This window comes from Lethenteron reissneri, chromosome 61 (genome assembly GCF_015708825.2).
Source record: "Lethenteron reissneri isolate LAM-NWPU_2019-01 chromosome 61, ASM1570882v1, whole genome shotgun sequence".
Taxonomy (NCBI): Eukaryota; Metazoa; Chordata; class Hyperoartia; order Petromyzontiformes; family Petromyzontidae; genus Lethenteron; species Lethenteron reissneri.
This window is the reverse complement of record NC_083839.1, coordinates 8284267-8303356: the sequence shown is the minus strand read 5'-3', so window position 1 is coordinate 8303356 and position 19090 is coordinate 8284267. Positions and strand designations below refer to the sequence as shown.

The 19090-nt window shown below is 55.3% G+C and overlaps 2 protein-coding genes across 3 annotated transcripts in view; one reads left to right on the top strand and one right to left on the bottom strand.

The window, feature by feature from the left end:
• The window catches only part of TBCCD1 (TBCC domain containing 1), a 32874-nt gene extending 18936 nt beyond the window's left edge, over window positions 1–13938 (bottom strand). Inside the window, exon 1 of the mRNA XM_061576429.1 lies at window positions 13892–13938. The gene's annotated coding sequence lies outside the window, so the exon portion shown is untranslated. The remainder of the gene's footprint in view (window positions 1–13891) is intronic.
• Window positions 13939–16111: 2173 nt separating this feature from the next.
• LOC133358197 (integrin alpha-9-like) overlaps window positions 16112–19090 on the top strand; it is a 39406-nt gene continuing 36427 nt past the window's right edge. The window contains exon 1 of one of the 2 annotated variants that reach the window (XM_061576425.1): window positions 16112–17269. In XM_061576425.1, the coding sequence (XP_061432409.1) occupies window positions 16902–17269 (368 nt within the window). In that variant the 5' untranslated portion in view covers window positions 16112–16901. The remainder of the gene's footprint in view (window positions 17270–19090) is intronic. The other variant, XM_061576423.1, reaches the window with a different exon arrangement.

The following is a 19090-nucleotide window of genomic DNA, read 5'->3' as shown; positions in this document are numbered from 1 at the left end:
TGCCACTCTGTCACCCTGTCACCCTGTCACTCTGTCAACCTGCCACTCTGTCACTCTGTCACCCTGTCACTCTGTCACCCTGTCACCCTGTCACCCTGCCATTCTGTCACCCTGTCACTCTGTCACCCTGTCACTCTGTCACCCTGTCTCTCTGTCACCCTGTCACCCTGTTACCCTGCTATTCTGTCACCTGTCTCTCTGTTACTCTGTCACCCTGTCACCCTGTCACTCTGTCACCCTGTCACCCTGTCACTCTCTCACCCTGTCACCCTGTCACCCTGTCTCTCTGTCACCCTGTCACTCTGTCACCCTGTCTCTCTGTCTCCCTGTCACTCTGTCACACTGTCACTCTTTCACCCTGTCACTCTGTAACCCTGTCACCCTGTCACTCTGTCACCCTGTCACTCTGTCACCCTGTGACGCTGTCACTCTGTCACCCTGTCACTCTGTCACCCTGTCACTCTGTCACTCTGTCACCCTGTCACTCTGTCACCCTGTCACTTTGTCACCCTGTCACCCTGTCTCTCTGTCACTCTGTCACTCTGTCACCCTGTCTCTCTGTCACCCTGTCACTCTGTCACCCTGTCACCATGTCTCTCTGTCACCCTGTTACCCTGTCATTCTGTCACTCTGTCACCCTGTCACTCTGTCACTCTGTCACCCTGTCACTGTGTCACTCTGTCACCATGTCTCTCTGTCACTCTGTCACCCTGTCACTTTGTCACCCTGTCATCCTGTCACCCTGTCTCTCTGTCACCCTGTCACCCTGTCACTCTGTCACTCTGTCATCCTGTCTCTCTGTCACCCTGTCACTCTGTCACCCTGTCACCATGTCTCTCTGTCACCATGTCACCCTGTCACTCTGTCACCCTGTCACCCTGTCACTCTGTCACCCTGTCTCTCTGTCACCCTGTCACCCTGTCACTCTGTCACCTTGTTACTCTGTCACCTTGTCACCCTGTCACCCTGTCACCTGTCACCCTGTCACCCTGTCACTCTGTCACCTTGTCACCCTGTCACCCTGTCACCCTCTCACCCTCTCACTCTGTTACTCTGGTCAGCCTGTCACCCTGTCACCCTGTCACCTTGTCACTCTGTCACCCTGTCACCCTGTCACCCTCTCACTGTCACTCTGTCACCCTGTCACCCTGTCACCTTGTCACTCTGTCACCCTGTCACCCTGTCACCTTGTCACCCTCTCACTCTGTCACTCTGGTCACCCTGTCACCCTGTCACCCTGTCACCATGTCACCTTGTCACTCTGTCACCCTGTCACCCTGTCACCCTCTCACTCTGTCACTCTGGTCACCCTGTCACCCTGTCACCCTGTCACCTGTCACCCTGTCACCCTGTCACTCTGTCACCCTGTCACCCTGTCACTCTGTCACCCTGTCACTCTGTCACTCTGTCACCCTGTCACTCTGTCACTCTGTCACCCTGTCTCTCTGTCACTCTGTCACCCTGTCACCCTGTCACTCTGTCACCCTGTCACTCTGTCACTCTGTCACCCTGTCACTCTGTCACCCTGTCACTTTGTCACCCTGTCACCCTGTCACCCTGTCTCTCTGTCACCCTGTCACCCTGTCACTCTGTCACTCTGTCACCCTGTCTCTCTGTCACCCTGTCACTCTGTCACCCTGTCACCATGTCTCTCTGTCACCCTGTCACCCTGTCATTCTGTCACTCTGTCACCCTGTCACCCTGTCACTCTGTCACTCTGTCACCCTGTCACTCTGTCACTCTGTCACCATGTCTCTCTGTCACTCTGTCACCCTGTCACTTTGTCACCCTGTCATCCTGTCACCCTGTCTCTCTGTCACCCTGTCAACCTGTCACTCTGTCACTCTGTCACCCTGTCTCTCTGTCACCCTGTCACCATGTCTCTCTGTCACCCTGTCACCCTGTCACTCTGTCACCCTGTCACCCTGTCACTCTGTCACCCTGTCTCTCTGTCACCCTGTCACCCTGTCACTCTGTCACCTTGTTACTCTGTCACCTTGTCACCCTGTCACCCTGTCACCCTATCACCTGTCACCCTGTCACCCTGTCACTCTGTCACCTTGTCACCCTGTCACCCTGTCACCCTGTCACCCTCTCACTCTGTCACTCTGGTCACCATGTCACCCTGTCACCCTGTCACCCTCTCACTCTGTCACTCTGGTCACCCTGTCACCCTGTCACCCTGTCACCCTCTCACTCTGTCACTCTGGTCACCCTGTCACCCTGTCACTCTGTCACCCTGTCACCCTGTCTCTCTGTCACCCTGTCACTCTTTCACCCTGTCACCCTGTCACCCTGTCACCCTCTCACTCTGTCACTCTGGTCACCCTGTCACCCTGTCACCCTCTCACTCTGTCACTCTGGTCACCCTGTCACCCTGTCACTCTGTCACCCTGTCACCCTGTCTCTCTGTCACCCTGTCACTCTTTCACCCTGTCACACTGTCACCCTGTCACTCTGTCACCCTGTCTCTCTGTCACCATGTCACCCTGTCACCCTGTCACTCTGTCACCCTGTCACTCTGTCATCCTGTCACTCTGTCACCTTGTCACTCTGTCGCCCTGTCACCCTGTCACTCTGTCACCCTGTCACCCTGTCTCTCTGTCACCCTGTCATCCTGTCACTCTGTCACCCTGTCACCCTGTCACTCTGTCACCCTGTTACCCTGTCACTCTGTCACCCTGTCACTCTGTCACTTTGCCACTCTGTCACCCTGTCACCCTGTCACTCTGTCACCCTGTCACCTTGTCACTCTGTCACCCTGTCACCCTGTCACCCTGTCACTCTGTCACCCTGTCACTCTGCCACTCTGTCACCCTGTCACTCTGTCACCCTGTCACTCTGTCACCCTGTCACCCTGTCACTGTCACCCTGTCACCCTGTCACTCTGTCACCCTGTCACTGTCACCCTGTCATCCTGTCACTCTGTCACCCTGTCACTCTGTTACCCTGTCATCCTGTCACTCTGTCACCCTGTCACCCTGTCTCTGTGTCACCCTGTCATCCTGTCACTCTGTCACCCTGTCACCCTGTCACTCTGTCACCCTGTTACCCTGTCACTCTGTCACCCTGTCACTCTGTCACTTTGCCACTCTGTCACCCTGTCACCCTGTCACTCTGTCACCCTGTCACCTTGTCACTCTGTCACCCTGTCACTCTGCCACTCTGTCACCCTGTCACTCTGTCACCCTGTCACTCTGTCACCCTGTCACCCTGTCACTGTCACCCTGTCACCCTGTCACTCTGTCACCCTGTCACTGTCACCCTGTCATCCTGTCACTCTGTCACCCTGTCACTCTGTTACCCTGTCATCCTGTCACTCTGTCACTCTGTCACCCTGTCACCCTGTCACTCTGTCACCCTGTCACCCTGTCACTCTGTCACCCTGTCACTCTGTCACCCTGTCACTCTGTCACTCTGCCACTCTTCACCCTGTCACCCTGTCACTCGGTCACTCTGTCACCCTGTCTCTCTGTCACCCTGTCACTCTGTCACCCTGTCACCATGTCTCTCTGTCACCCTGTCACCCTGTCATTCTGTCACTCTGTCACCCTGTCACCCTGTCACTCTGTCACTCTGTCACCCTGTCACTCTGTCACTCTGTCACCCTGTCACTCTGTCACTCTGTCACCCTGTCACTTTGTCACCCTGTCATCCTGTCACCCTGTCTCTCTGTCACCGTGTCACCCTGTCACTCTGTCACTCTGTCACCCTGTCTCTCTGTCACCCTGTCACTCTGTCACCCTGTCACCATGTCTCTCTGTCACCCTGTCACCCTGTCACTCTGTCACCCTGTCACCCTGTCACTCTGTCACCCTGTCTCTCTGTCACCCTGTCACCCTGTCACTCTGTCACCTTGTTACTCTGTCACCTTGTCACCCTGTCACCCTGTCACCTGTCACCCTGTCACCCTGTCACCCTGTCACTCTGTCACCTTGTCACCCTGTCACCCTGTCACCCTGTCACCCTCTCACTCTGTCACTCTGGTCACCCTGTCACCCTGTCATCCTGTCACCCTCTCACTCTGTCACTCTGGTCACCCTGTCACCCTGTCACTCTGTCACTCTGGTCACCCTGTCACCCTGTCACTCTGTCACCCTGTCACCCTGTCTCTCTGTCACCCTGTCACTCTTTCACCCTGTCACCCTGCTCTGTCACTCTGGTCACCCTGTCACCCTGTCACCCTGTCACCCTCTCACTCTGTCACTCTGGTCACCCTGTCACCCTGTCACTCTGTCACCCTGTCACCCTGTCTCTCTGTCACCCTGTCACTCTTTCACCCTGTCACCCTGTCACCCTGTCACTCTGTCACCCTGTCTCTCTGTCACCATGTCACCCTGTCACCCTGTCACTCTGTCACTCTGTCACCCTGTCACTCTGTCATCCTGTCACTCTGTCACCCTGTCACTCTGTCGCCCTGTCACCCTGTCACCCTGTCACTCTGTCACCCTGTCACCCTGTCTCTCTGTCACCCTGTCATCCTATCACTCTGTCACCCTGTCACCCTGTCACTCTGTCACCCTGTCACCCTGTCACTCTGTCACCCTGTCACTCTGTCACTCTGCCACTCTGTCACCCTGTCACCCTGTCACTCTGTCACCCTGTCACCTTGTCACTCTGTCACCCTGTCACCCTGTCACCCTGTCACTCTGTCACCATGTCACTCTGCCACTCTGTCACCCTTTCACTCTGTCACCCTGTCACTCTGTCACCCTGTCACCCTGTCACTGTCACCCTGTCACCCTGTCACTCTGTCATCCTGTCACTGTCACCCTGTCATCCTGTCACTCTGTCACCCTGTCACTCTGTTACCCTGTCATCCTGTCACTCTGTCACTCTGTCACCCTGTCACTCTGTCACCCTGTCACTCTGTCACCCTGTCACTCTGTCACTCTGCCACTCTTCACCTTGTCACCCTGTCACTCGGTCACCCTGTCACCTTGTCACCCTGTCACTCTGTCATCCTGTCACTCTGTCACCCTGTCACCCTGTCACTCTGTTACCCTGTCATCCTGTCACCCTGTCACTGTCACCCTGTCATCCTGTCACTCTGTCACCCTGTCACTCTGTCACTCTGTCACCCTGTCACTCTGTCACCCTGTCACTCTGCCACTCTGTCACCCTGTCACTCTGTCACCCTGTCACCCTGTCACTCTGTCACCCTGTCACCCTGTCACCCTGTCACTGTCACCCTGTCACCCTGTCACTGTCACCCTGTCATCCTGTCACTCTGTCACCCTGTCACCCTGTCACTCTGTTACCCTGTCATCCTGTCACCCTGTCACCCTTCACTCTGTCACCCTGTCACCCTGTTACCCTGTCACTCTGTCACCCTGTCACTCTGTCACCCTGTCACCCTGTCACCCTGCCACTCTGTCTCTCTGTCACCCTGTCTCCCTGTCTCCCTGTCACCCTGTCACTCTGTCACCCTGTCACTCTGTCACCCTGTCACCCTGTCACTCTGTCACCCAGTCACTCTGTCACCATGTCACCTTGCCACTCTGTCACCCTGTCTCTCTGTCACCCTGTCTCTCTGTCACCCTGTCACTCTGTCACCCTGTCACCCTGTCACCCTGTCACTCTGTCACCCTGTCACTCTGTCTCTCTGTCACCCTGTCACCCTGTCACTCTGTCACTCTGTCAGCCTGTCACTCTGTCACTCTGTCACCCTGTCACTCTATCTCTCTGTCACCCTGTCCCCCTGTCACTTTGTCACCCTGTCACCTGTCACCCTGCCACTCTGTCTCTCTGTCACCCTGTCACCCTGTCACCTGTCACCCTGCCACCCTGTCACCCTGTCACTCCTCGGTCTACGGCTGACTTCGGACTATCATCGACTCGGACGGTGGCTGACTTGGTATCACGTGACTGACGATGACCAATTCGGATTATGACTGACTTGTCCTATAGCTCGCTTTGACGATGACTCGTTTTGTCTGTGACTGACTCGTGCCATGACTAACTTTCACTGTGACTGACTTGTACTCTGTCTGGCTCACTTTGACAATGACTAAAAACTATCGCTGACTGACTCTTTACGTGATCTAGGACAACCCACCTTTCTCGTGGATCATACAGGGTGCTTCAACAACAAATGTTTGAACACTTCTGAGAATTGGCAACAATGGCACAAGACATGTGCCTCCTCCGGGCTCTGGAGACCACCTGGAGAAGGTTCCAGGCCACGTGTTGACCACGAAGGCGAGGAAGTAGAGAGACTCTTTGACTTCTTGAAGCTATTAACATGACATGTGTTGTCGTGTCGTATTATTACGATCCGTTCTTTTCCCATTAAACAGGATAGTCCCATATAAGCGTGAACATTGTTTTGAATCACCCTGTATTGGTTACGAAAGCCTCCTCCTGTACTCGTCCCTGTACGTGCTCAACGTGTCGATGCTGTTCGTGCCGGGAGGCTCACAGTCTTGTCCAAGGCTATACGGGGGATCTTTGCCTCTTGTATGTCGTGTGGAAGTGTAGCGGGCGGTGCGCTGCGCTACGACAAATCCCGCTCACGGCCAAGACGATTATCCAAACCGGTCATGGGCCTCCCCTAGGTCGACTCAGCCTCAAATGAGTACCCTGTGCGGTGTGTAAACATCGCCACTGGGGAGACAAAGGCGGGTGGGCGTGGTGTTGGCCGCCCACCCGCTCGTGTGCCGTGTCGGCCTTAATAGGTGCTCGCTAACAGCACTTGCCCCAACAATCTGCTGAGGCTACACGGGGGATCTTTGTCTTTTGTTGAACTTCTTTCGCACCGTACGTAGCCAACCGTGCCCATCGGAGGTGCGATGTCGACACAATTCGCGTGAGCTGGGAGTTCTCTGTGCGAGATTTGAGCTGCGGTTCTCAAATGTATCGTTAGTCTTATAAAACATAGTTATATAAATATCGCCACGTCGAAGTCAGCTCCCCCTCCCCAGCTCCCCCCTCCCCCTCTCCCCCTCTCCGTCGTGGTGCGTCAGCAAGTTTGAGTCCACGCGTTTTTCCTTTGCTGTTTCATTACAAAGACAAAGATGTCCCGTGTAGCCTCAACAGACTGTTGGGGCAAGTGCTGTGAGCGAGCAGCACCTACGAAGGCCGACACGGCGCACGAGGGGGTGGGTGGCCAACACCACGCCCGGCCGTCTTTGTCTCCCTCAGTTGCGATGTTTACCACACACTGCACAGGGTACTCATTTGAGGCCGAGTCGACCTAGGGGAGGCCCAGGGACGGGTTCAGATAATCTGGTTTAGTAGCGTGGCGTAGCGCTAACCACTACACTACGGCTCCCTGCATTGATACAACAGACAAATATCCCCCCTATAGCCTGAACAGACTGTTGGGGCAAGTGCTGTTAGCGAGTAGCAGCTATGAAGGCCGGCACGGCAGGGTTCGTGGCGCTAACCGCTCCACCACCGCTCCCACAGCACCGCTTCATTACACGCAGTGTAGCACGCACACGCACATTCGACTTGCTGCGTGTGGGGAGTGAGGCGCGTGTCTGTGTACGCGCCCCTTCTGCGTGGGTGTCGTTGGATGGTGGAGCGGTGGCGCAGTGGTTAGCACACCGCGCAGCGCTACGAACCCGGCGACCCGAAGTTCTGATTCTCGCTCACGGCCAACGCCGGTTGACGATCATCTGAACCCGTCCATGGGCCTCCCCTAGGTCGACTCGGTGTGTAAAACTCATCGCCACTGGGGAGACAAAGGCGTCCGGGCGGGGTGCCGGCCACCCACCCCCCTCACGTGCCGTGCCGGCCTTCATAGGTGCTGCTCGCTAACGGCACTTGCCCCAGCAGTCTGTTGAGGCTACACGGGGGATCTTTGTCTTTGTGTCTCCCTCCTGCGTGGGTGTTGGCTGTGGAGCGGTGGCGCAGTGGTTAGCGCACTGCGCTACGGATGAACCTGGCGACCCGAGGTTCCCATTCCCAACTCGATGGCACAACACCTGCGACTATTATATTCGAACCGGTTCTTGGTGGGCCTGTCGTCCCCTAGGTCGACTCAGCCTTAAATGGGGTGCCTGTTGCGATGTGAAAAAATATCAGCGCTGGGGAGACAAAGGCGGTCGGGCGCGGTGTTGGCCACCCACCCCCTCGTGTGCCGTGCCGGCTTTAATAGGTGCTCGCTAACAGCACTTGCCCCAACAGTTCGTTAAAAGGCTACACGGTTGAGGGGGGCATCTTTGCCTTGCGTGTTGGCTGTAAACTTTGGCCACAATATCTGGACTTGACTTCATATAAATCAATGCATAGACGTCTGTTTATATGATTGTGGTTATGGTTGTACTTTATTAATCCCTAATCTCTGCCATTACATACGATGAAACAAGAAAAGGTAAAAAAGTAAAAACAGAGCAATGTAATACAATACACTATTAGACATTATTGTAAAAAATAAATAAAAAGTCCATCCCATGCGTTAGTGAATTTTTTTATATTTTAGGCAGGAAATGAGTTTTCAAATGTAGATTTTTTTTTTCTGGGTTGGGACCCCCAGACACCCTGGAAGATTTGGTCCCCCCCAATGTTGACTCCATGGCTACGGCCTTGGAGACAGTCCTTGGTACGATGTCTAAACAAAAAACATCGATTTAGCCTCAAACGAGTACCTGGTGCGGTGTGTAAACATCGGGGAGTCACAGGTGGTCGACGTAGTGCTGGCCACCCCACCCCTTTGCGTGTCGCGTCCACCTTAATAGGCGCTCGCCGACACCACGTTCATCCGTCTCGTCTTGTTCCCCTTTCCCCAGTAATTGTATCCTTGAGTCTGCTGCTCCTCCTCCTCCACCCGTGGGTCGTGTCGCCATGCGGGTGCCACGCTTCCAGTCTGATCTAGAACTTTGTTTTTACTCAAGAGCCACGGGCGAGTCCTGAAGCAAGTTTGTATTTCTTCAGGAGGAACCTGCTACGCTGCGATGATGTTTGATCAACACCAATTGTGTTTGGTAGCTGTAGGAGTAGCATAAAATAACGCGGAGGAAACTCATGCTGAACAGGAGGGGAGGGCGGGACGTCAAACGAACTCTCGCAGAATAAGTAATATTTTTTAAAACGTTATTAAAAACACGCTTTAATGAAATGTACTCGCAATGGCAGAACTCCACGACTCCAGGAAGTGGCCCCGAAGCTTGCCATAACGTGACCGTGGTGATTTACAGCCAACGTCAGTTGACCGTGGACAATTAGACCCAAGCCGAAGCATAACATATAAAAATTTATGTTTAAAAATATATATTTTATTTGTAATGATAGAATATAGTATTGTCATCAGTATGACATACGTATACCAAGTTTGCAGTCGATACCACATTGGGAAGTGGGTAAAAATTTAGTTACAAGATTTGAGGATACAACAACAACAGACAGAGTGAGTTAATAGAAAGCGTGAAAAAAAATCGCCCGAGTCGGGAGTCAAACACGGAGCGTTTCTTGTTGCGAGGCCCACGCGCTCCCACCGGGGCAAATTGCGCAGGGCCGCGCAAGCCTCTGTATGGGTGAAGGGTCCGCGGAAGTGGTGACCAGAGAGCTACCTCTGAGATCCCTTCTGCCCTGCCACGCTAGAGTTCAGCCATGGCTCGTGACAGTCAACCCGATATTGTACATTCTTAGAAATGGGATTTAACTAAATTGAGCGCAAAAACAAATTTAACGTGGTGGGGGGGTGTTTGTTTATTTGTGTGCAGTCATTGGTGACTGGGCTGAGGCCATCAACTCGCTACACCCAGAGACCCTGGTTTAATCACAACTGAGTCTGTGTGAGTCTATGGGTCTCTGTGTGAGTTTATGGGTCTCTGTGTGAGTCTATGGCTCTCTGTGTGAGTCTATGGGTCTCTGTGTGAGTCTATGGATCTCTGTGTGAGTCTATGGATCTCTGTGTGAGTATATGGGTCTCTGTGTGAGTCTATGGATCTCTGTGCGAGTCTATGGGTCTCTGTGTGAGTCTATGGGTCTTTGTGTGTGTCTATGGGTCTCTGTGTGAGTCTATGGGTCTCTGTGTGAGTCTATGGGTCTCTGTGTGAGTCTATGGGTCTCTGTGTGAGTCTATGGGAGTCACTGGTGACCGGGCCGAGACCATTAGCTCACTCCACTTGAGAACCCAGTTTAATCACAGGCAGCGGCTGAACCCCGGATTGGAACGCCCGGATCTCAGTGGTGCTGACTCAGGATCTCAGTGGTGCTGACTCAGGATCTCAGTGGCGCTGACTCAGGATCTCAGTGGTGCTGACTCAGGATCTCAGTGGTGCTGACTCAGGATCTCAGTGGCGCTGACTCAGGATCTCAGTGGTGCTGACTCAGGATCTCAGTGGTGCTGACTCAGGATCTCAGTGGTGCTGACTCAGGATCTCAGTGGTGCTGACTCAGGATCTCAGTGGTGCTGACTCAGGATCTCAGTGGTGCTGACTCAGGATCTCAGTGGTGCTGACTCAGGATCTCAGTGGCGCTGACTCAGGATCTCAGTGGCGCTGACTCAGGATCTCAGTGGAGCTGACTCAGGATCTCAGTGGAGCTGACTCATGATCTCAGTGACGCTGATTCAGGATCTCAGTGGAGCTGACTCAGGATCTCAGTGGAGCTGACTCAGGATCTCAGTGACGCTGACTCAGGATCTCAGTGGCGCTGACTCAGGATCTCAGTGTCGCTGACTCAGGATCTCAGTGGCACTGACTCAGGATCTCAGTGACGCTGACTCAGGATCTCAGTGGTGCTGACTCAGGATCTCAGTGGTGCTGACTCAGGATCTCAGTGGCGCTGACTCAGGATCTCAGTGGCGCTGACTCAGGATCTCAGTGACGCTGACTCAGGATCTGAGTGGCGCTGACTAAGGATCTCAGTGACGCTGACTCAGAATCTCAGTGATGTTGACTCAGGATCTCAGTGGTGCTGACTCAGGATCTCAGTGGAGCTGACTCAGGATCTCAGTGGCGCTGACTCAGGATCTCAGTGGAGCTGACTCAGGATCTCAGTGGCGCTGACTAAGAATCTCAGTGGCGCTGACTCAGGATCTCAGTGACGCTGACTCAGGATCTCAGTGGTGCTGACTCAAGATCTCAGTGGAGCTGACTCAGGATCTCAGTGGAGCTGAATCAGGATCTCAGTGACGCTGACTCAGGATCTCAGTGGCGCTGACTCAGGATCTCAGTGTTGCTGACTCAGGATCTCAGTGGCACTGACTCAGGATCTCAGTGACGCTGACTCAGGATCTCAGTGGCGCTGACTCGGGATCTCAATGGCACTGACTCAGGATCTCAGTGACGCTGACTCAGGATCTCAGTGGTGCTGACTCAGGATCTCAGTGGTGCTGACTCAGGATCTCAGTGACACTGACTCAGGATCTCAGTGGTGCTGACTCAGGATCTCAGTGGTGCTGACTCAGGATCTCAGTGGTGCTGACTCAGGATCTCAGTGGTGCTGACTCAGGATCTCAGTGACACTGACTCAGGATCTCAGTGGTGCTGACTCAGGATCTCAGTGGTGCTGACTCAGGATCTCAGTGGTGCTGACTCAGGATCTCAGTGGCGCTGACTCAGGATCTCAGTGGTGCTGACTCAGGATCTCAGTGGTGCTGACTCAGGATCTCAGAGGCGCTGACTCAGGATCTCAGTGACACTGACTCAGGATCTCAGTGGTGCTGACTCAGGATCTCAGTGGTGCTGACTCAGGATCTCAGTGGTGCTGACTCAGGATCTCAGTGGCGCTGACTCAGGATCTCAGTGATGCTGACTCAGGATCTCAGTGGTGCTGACTCAGGATCTCAGTGGCGCTGACTCAGGATCTCAGTGGTGCTGACTCAGGATCTCAGTGGTGCTGACTCAGGATCTCAGAGGCGCTGACTCAGGATCTCAGTGATGCTGACTCAGGATCTCAGTGGCGCTGACTCAGGATCTCAGTGGTGCTGACTCAGGATCTCAGTGGAGCTGACTCAGGATCTCAGAGGCGCTGACTCAGGATCTCAGTGACACTGACTAAGGATCTCAGTGGCGCTGACTCAGGATCTCAGTGGCGCTGACTCAGGATCTCAGTAGTGCTGACTCAGGATCTCAGTGACACTGACTCAGGATCTCAGTGACACTGACTAAGGATCTCAGTGGCGCTGACTCAGGATCTCAGTGGCGCTGACTCAGGATCTCAGTGACGCTGACTCAGGATCTCAGTGACACTGACTAAGGATCTCAGTGGCGCTGACTCAGGATCTCAGTGGCGCTGACTCAGGATCTCAGTGTCGCTGACTCAGGATCTCAGTGACACTGACTCATGATCTCAGTGGTGCTGACTCAGGATCTCAGTGGTGCTGACTCACGATCTCTACCCGCCCACCTCGTTCATGACCCTTATTTTGGAACTAGGCCCAGAAGTGAACATTCCACATTCGTGTGGCCGGGCGCCCAGCCTTCCCACGTACGACGAGCAAGCGGGTCGCGTTGAACGCGACAATTCTCAGCGACCTCTCATCGCGTCGCGCGTGGCAAATGAGAAACGATCATCGCCCCGGGATTTAGGAACGCGCGGGCAGCATAACCAGAGCCATGAGCTCATTCATTTCCGATCCCACGACCTCGGGGGACGCCTCTCCTCCCCTCCCATTCCATCTCTCCCTCACGCCCCCCCGCCTGCCCGCCTGCTCCCCTCCCTCAATCTCGATCCGCTCCCATTCTCTCTCTACCCCCTCTCCTCTCCATCCCTCACCTCTCTCCCCATCTCATTCCCTCCATCTCTCTCTCACCTATCTCCATCTCTCTACCCCCTCTGTTTTTTTGTACGATCAGTGGAAACAAGAAGATGCTCGGTGTAGTCGGCACTTTGCTTCGTTCATCATTTCGGTTTTTTTTATGCTTTGCTTTATGTAACCCCCCCTTTTAAACCTCTCTCCCCATCTCCTTCCCTCCACCTCTCTCTCCTCTCTCCCCTCCCCTCTCTCAACCCCCTCTCCATCTCCCATCGCACTTCTCTCTACCCCCCCCCTCCTCCCCATCTCTCACCTCTCTCGCCATCTCCGTCCTCACGGCGGTTCCCAGTTGGGGCTACACGTGGCCTGGCTCCGTGTGGGCGGTCGCGGATTGCACATCAAGGCTGCCAGCCAATGGGCGGTGGGGCCCAGGAATGTTGACGCATCATCGCGGGAGGTCATTGACCAGCCACGCTGGGTCGGTGAAGGCAGGGAGCACGTCACCGTTTGGACACGCGTGCAGTTAGCGAGCGCCTATTAAGGTCGGACGGGGTGGCCTGCAACACAGGGCGCTAACAATTACGCTTCACACAAAGATCCCCCGTGTAGCCTTGACAGACTGTTGGGGCAAGTGCTGTTAGCGAGCAGCACCTATGAAGACCGGCACGGCACACGAGCCGGTGGGTGGACAGCACCACGCCCAACCGCCTTTGTCTCCCCAGTGGCGATGTTTACACACCGCGCCAGGTACTCGTTTTGAGGCTGAGTCGACTTAGGGGAGGACCAGGACCGGTACAGATAATCGTCACCGGTGTTGGCCGTGAGCAGGAATCGAACCCGGGTCGCTGGGTAGCGTAGCGCTGATCACTACACTACCGCTCCCGCCCACACAAACACGCACACACTCACGCACACGCACACACATACGCACACACACATACACACACATACGCACACACACATACACACACATACGCACACACACCCACACGAGTGTATGAGCACGCGGGACACACGCGGCTGCCCACACGAACTGCTGCTAAACGCTTCCATGTGAAGCTCCACCCACCGCGGCTCTCCCCCGGAGACTGCGGGGACAAATAGCTCCCGTGTCTCCCCGTGTCTCTCCGTGTCTCCCCGCGTCTCACCGCGTCTCCACGTGTCTCCCTGTGTCTCCTCGTGTCTCCCCCGTGTCGCTCCGTGTTTCTCCGTGTCTCTCCTGTGTGTCTCTCCGCGTCTCACCGCGTCTCCGCGTGTCTCCCCGTGTCTCCTCGTGTCTCCCCCGTGTCGCTCCGTGTTTCTCCGTGTCTCTCCGTGTCTCCCCGTGTCTCTCCGTGTCTCCCAGTGTATCTCCTGTGTGTCTCTCCGCGTCTCACCGCGTCTCCTCGTGTCTCCCCGTGTCTCTCCCATCCCGCGCCGGGGGAGACACGGAGACAACGGAGACGGGACTGGGTTGGTGGGTCGGGGGGGGAGACAGATCATTATCACGTGACACAAGACGAACTCGGCACGTTTGTCAAACAAAAGTAACACTGCCTTCAAAAGGAATGGCCTACAACAGGCGCCGTTTCGGGCAATGACCCTACCTTCACGGCACGTAAATCACACAGGTGCGTCGACTCTGGTTGCTTCAAATGCTGCGCCTAATTTTGTTTCTTTTGTCATTTTGGTGAGCCGGCAGGTCACGCAGTCGTGACCTCTCGAGTAAAGATTCGCTGGCGACACACGGCCAGGTGGAGAGGGAGAGGCGGGGAGGGAGAGGCGGGGAGGGAGAGGCGGGGAGGGAGAGGCGGGGAGGGAGAGGCGGGGAGGGAGAGGCGGGGAGGGAGAGGCGGGGAGGGAGAGGCGGGGAGGGAGAGGCGGGGAGGGAGAGGCGGGGAGGGAGAGGCGGGGAGGGAGAGGCGGGGAGGGAGAGGCGGGGAGGGAGAGGCGGGGAGGGAGAGGCGGGGAGGGAGAGGCGGGGAGGGAGAGGGTGGACGGGTGGCAGGGAGGGGGTGATGGAGACAGGGAGACACCGGGACAGGACGGGGGTCATGAATGGAGGGACAGGGGTGGAGACAGTCTGGAGCAGGGGGTTCTTAACCTTTGCTGCAGCTTTGCACCCGTTTGGTTCTCAATCTTAAAACAACAAAAACCAATGTTAATAAATACAGACGGTTTGATAAATCAATTGTGCCCGTGCTTAATTTGCGTCGTCGATTATTTAACTTCTAAAAAAATCTGGCCTCGTCTCGCACCCACAAAAAGGGCATCTCGCACCCCCAGGGGGGGGGGGGCTGCAGCGTGCACCCCCAGGGGGGGGCTGCAGCGTGCACCCCCAGGGGGGGGCTGCAGCGTGCACCCCCAGCTTCAGAAGAAGAACCACTGCTCTAGAATATTTGGCTGGCTAGATATTTCAACACGATGATGAGCCACTTCGTTGAGCCATCATTTGTGTCCAGGTCGCTTCTCAAGAACACCACAGCTGTATCAGCTGCAATAAAATAGTTGACGGGATCGGGGGTGGAGACAGGGAGGGGTGGAGACGAGGGAGGAGAGATGATTTCAGGTTCATTTACTCGGTAGAACCCTGTGACTCGGGTGCAACCGCAACAAAACAAAAACACATGAACAAGAAACATCTTAAAGAGATAAGGAGGGAGTGGTGGTGATGGGAAACAGGGGGTGATATAGCGAGTGAGAGAGAGGGGGGGGGGGTCACAGAGGTGGGGACAAGGAGACAGGGGGAGACGGGGTGGGGGGGCAGACAGAGAGGAAGGGAGACAAAGGGGGGGGGGGCGCTGACAGGGACACGGGGGGGGGCAGACGGGGAGACAGGATGTCCTCTCTGCTGTGACAAAACACGGGGGGGTGGGAATTCAGAGTTCGATTCCCGCTGGCGGTCCATAACACCGGGTGGCGGATATCACAAGCGGCCCTGGGCCTCCACTAGGTCGACTCAGCCTCGAACGAATACTCAGCCTTAAATGGAGTGCCTATTGCGGTGTGAAAAAATATCAGCGCTGGGGAGACAAAGGCGGTCGGGTGTGGTGCTGGCCGCCCCACCCCCTTAGTGTGCCGTGCCGGCCTTCATTGGTGGTGCTGCTAACAGCACTTGCCCCACCAGGATGTTGAAGGCTATACGGGGGGTCTTTGTCTGTTGTTTCGTGGTATGTAAATGTGTTCGCGTGTCTGTGTGGAGCGGTAGCGCAGTAGCGGTCACGCGCCGCGCTACGAACCCGGGTTCGATTCCCGCTCACGGCCAACACACAGTGGCGATTATTTGAACCGGTCCTGGGCCTCCCCTAGGTCGACTCAGCCTCAAATGAGTACCTGGTATGCTGTATAAACATCACCGCTGGGGAGACAAAGGCGGTCGGGCGTGGTGCTGGCCACCCACACCCTCGTGTGCCGTTCCGGCCTTCATAGGTGCTCGCTAACAGCACTTGCCCCAACAGTCTGTCAAGGCTACACGGGGGGTCTTTGTTGTTTCGTGGTATGTAACTGTGTGTGTGTGTGTGTGTTAAAACGTCTCCGACTGAACACGTGACGCCTTTTCCGCTTCCCGCAGAATTTCACTCTGAGAAAGGGGGAAAAAAACCTCTCCGCACTGTGGCGAGGAAACTGAGAAAAAAATCTCCCTCCAACGCACTCCCAACTTTTTCCTGCCTTTGTGCAAAGAAGCTCGGCTACAGTGAGACTCCTCGAGGCGGACAGCCACGCCGGTGTGCACATTCGAGTTTAGTTTCGGTCAGATTATTAGCACATCAGCATCATCATCATCAGCCGTAACATCATCGTCAGTACCAACATCATCATCATCGTCGTCAGCAGTAACATCATCGTCGTCGTCGGTAGCAGCGTCTACATTAACTTCGTTACCATCAGCAGCAGCAGTAGTAGGGATCTACATCATCTTCAGCAGCATCATCATCATCATCCAGTATCAGCAGCAGCATCAGCAACATTATCGTTATCATCACCATCACCGAATTAGCCGCCTTCATTGATTTTTCTCATCATCCTCTTTTAAGTTTCTTTATCATCATCGGAATCGCCAACATCATCATCATCGTCATCCGATAGAGCAACATTACCGTCGTAGTTATCATCATCAGCATCACCGCGACCTCTTCACTCCTCATTAAACCACCTCGTCAATAATTCATTGAGGATTACTCACGGCACCTCATCATCATCATCACCCCCCCCCTCAGCATCAACCATCACCGCCACCACAGCCGCCTGGAGCTCACCGTCAGGTGAGTCTCTGATGGTGACCACCACGACGACCACCACGAGGTGGTGTAGGATGATGACGAAGACGATGTCCACGTCTCTGCACGCATCGTCGTTCGCCGCGAGGCAGACGAAGAGGGGAATTGCCGCGAGCGGTCGTGACCACGACACTACCTCCTCCTCCTCCTCCCACTCATCATCATCGTCGTCGTCGTCGTCAACCTCGTCCACCCTGGCCGCCCCCCTCCTCCTCCTCCTCGCCGTCGTCGTCTTGGTGGCGGTGGCGCCAGGAGTCGTCTCGGGCTACAGCCTGGACGCTGACAGAGCCCTCCTCTACTTCCGTCCCAACTCCTCGTTCTTCGGATACTCCGTGCTGCCTCACGTCTACCAGCACGAGCGATGGTGAGGAGGTGGTGGTGGTGAGGTGGTGGTGGTGAGGTGGTGGTGGTGAGGTGGTGGTGGTGAGGTGGTGGTGGTGAGGTGGTGGTGGTGGTGAGGTGGTGGTGGTGGTGAGGAGGTGGTGGTGGTGAGGTGGAGGTGGTGGTGGTGAGGAGGAGGAGGTGTAACGTGGCGGCGATGATTGATGATGGTGGTGGTGATAGCGGATGTGTTGGTGGTGGTTGATGAGGAAGAAGCCGTGGTTGGTGGTGATGAGGTGACAATGAGGTGGTGATGGTTGATATATAGGTGGTGGTGGTGATGATTATGATGGTGGTGGTAGTGGATGTTGTTGATGGTGTGCAGGTGATGGTGAGAAATGAAGCTGTGGTGGTGATGTGGTGGTGATGTGGTGAGGTAGTGGTGGTGGCAAGGATGTGATGTGATGAGGTGGTGGTGGCAAGGATGTGATGTGATGTGGTGAGGTGGTGGTGGTGGCAAGGATGTGGTGGTGGTGGAGGTGGTGGCAATGTGGTGATGTGGTGATGTGGTGGGGGCAAGGAGGTGATGTGGTGATGTGGTGATGGCAAGGAGGTGATGTGGCGAGGAGGTAATGAGTGAGGTGATTGTGATGGTGGTTGTGGTGCTAGGGAGCGGTAGTGTCGTGGTTAGGGCGCTGCGCTACAAACCCGGCGTGCCGAGTTCGATTTCCGCTCACAGCCACCACCAGTGACGATCATCTGAACCGGTACTGGGCCTCCCCTAGGTCGACTCAGCCTCAAATGAGTACCTGGTACGGTGTGTAAGCATCGCCACTACAGAGACAAAGGCGGTCGGGCTTAGTGCTGGTCACCCACCCCCTCGTGTGTCGTGCCGGCCTTCATAGGTGCTGCTCACTAACAGCACTTGCCCCTGCAGTCTGTTAAGACGATATGGGGGGGTCTGTGTCTTTTGTCTTTGCTGCTGGGAGGTAACGTGGCGAGGAGATGATGATGATGATGAGGAGGAGGTGGTGGTGGTGTGATGTTTGGCGGTGATGGTGGTGGTGGTGATAGTGGTGGTGGTGATGGTGGTGATGGTGGTGGTGGTAAAGAAGTGCTTGTCATGACGAGGCGATGTATGAGCTGCCGATGTTCGTGGTGGTGGTGGTGTTGAGGAGGAGGTGTTGGAGGTGAGGAGGTTACCGTGGTGATAGTGACGAGGTTGTGATGGTGGTTGTGATGGTGGTTGTGGGGACGATGCCGCTGCTGGTGGTGACGGCGGTGGTGTTGAGGAGGTGATGAGGAGGTGGAGCATGAGACGAAAATGTGTGGCTAGGGTTGATGAGGTGGTGGTGGTGGTGAGCAGGAGGTTGGTACAACATCACACCATCACCACACCATCATCGCCACACCATCATCGCCACACCACCATAATCACCACCACACCATCACCACACCATCACCACACCACACTATCACCACACCATCATCGCCACACCATCATCACCACACCACCATAATCACCATCACACCATCACCACACCACACTATCACCACACCATCATCGCCACACCATCATCACCACCCCATCATCACCACACCATCATCACCACACCATCATCATCACCACCACCCCATCACCACCACATCATCACCACCACACCATCACCACACCATCATCATCACCACACCATCACCACTACACCACCACCACTACACCATCATCGCCACGCCATCACCACACCATCATCACCACCACACCATCACCACCACACCATCACCACACCATAATCACCACCACACCATCACCACACCATCATCACCACCACACCATCACCACCACGCCATCACCACACCATCACCA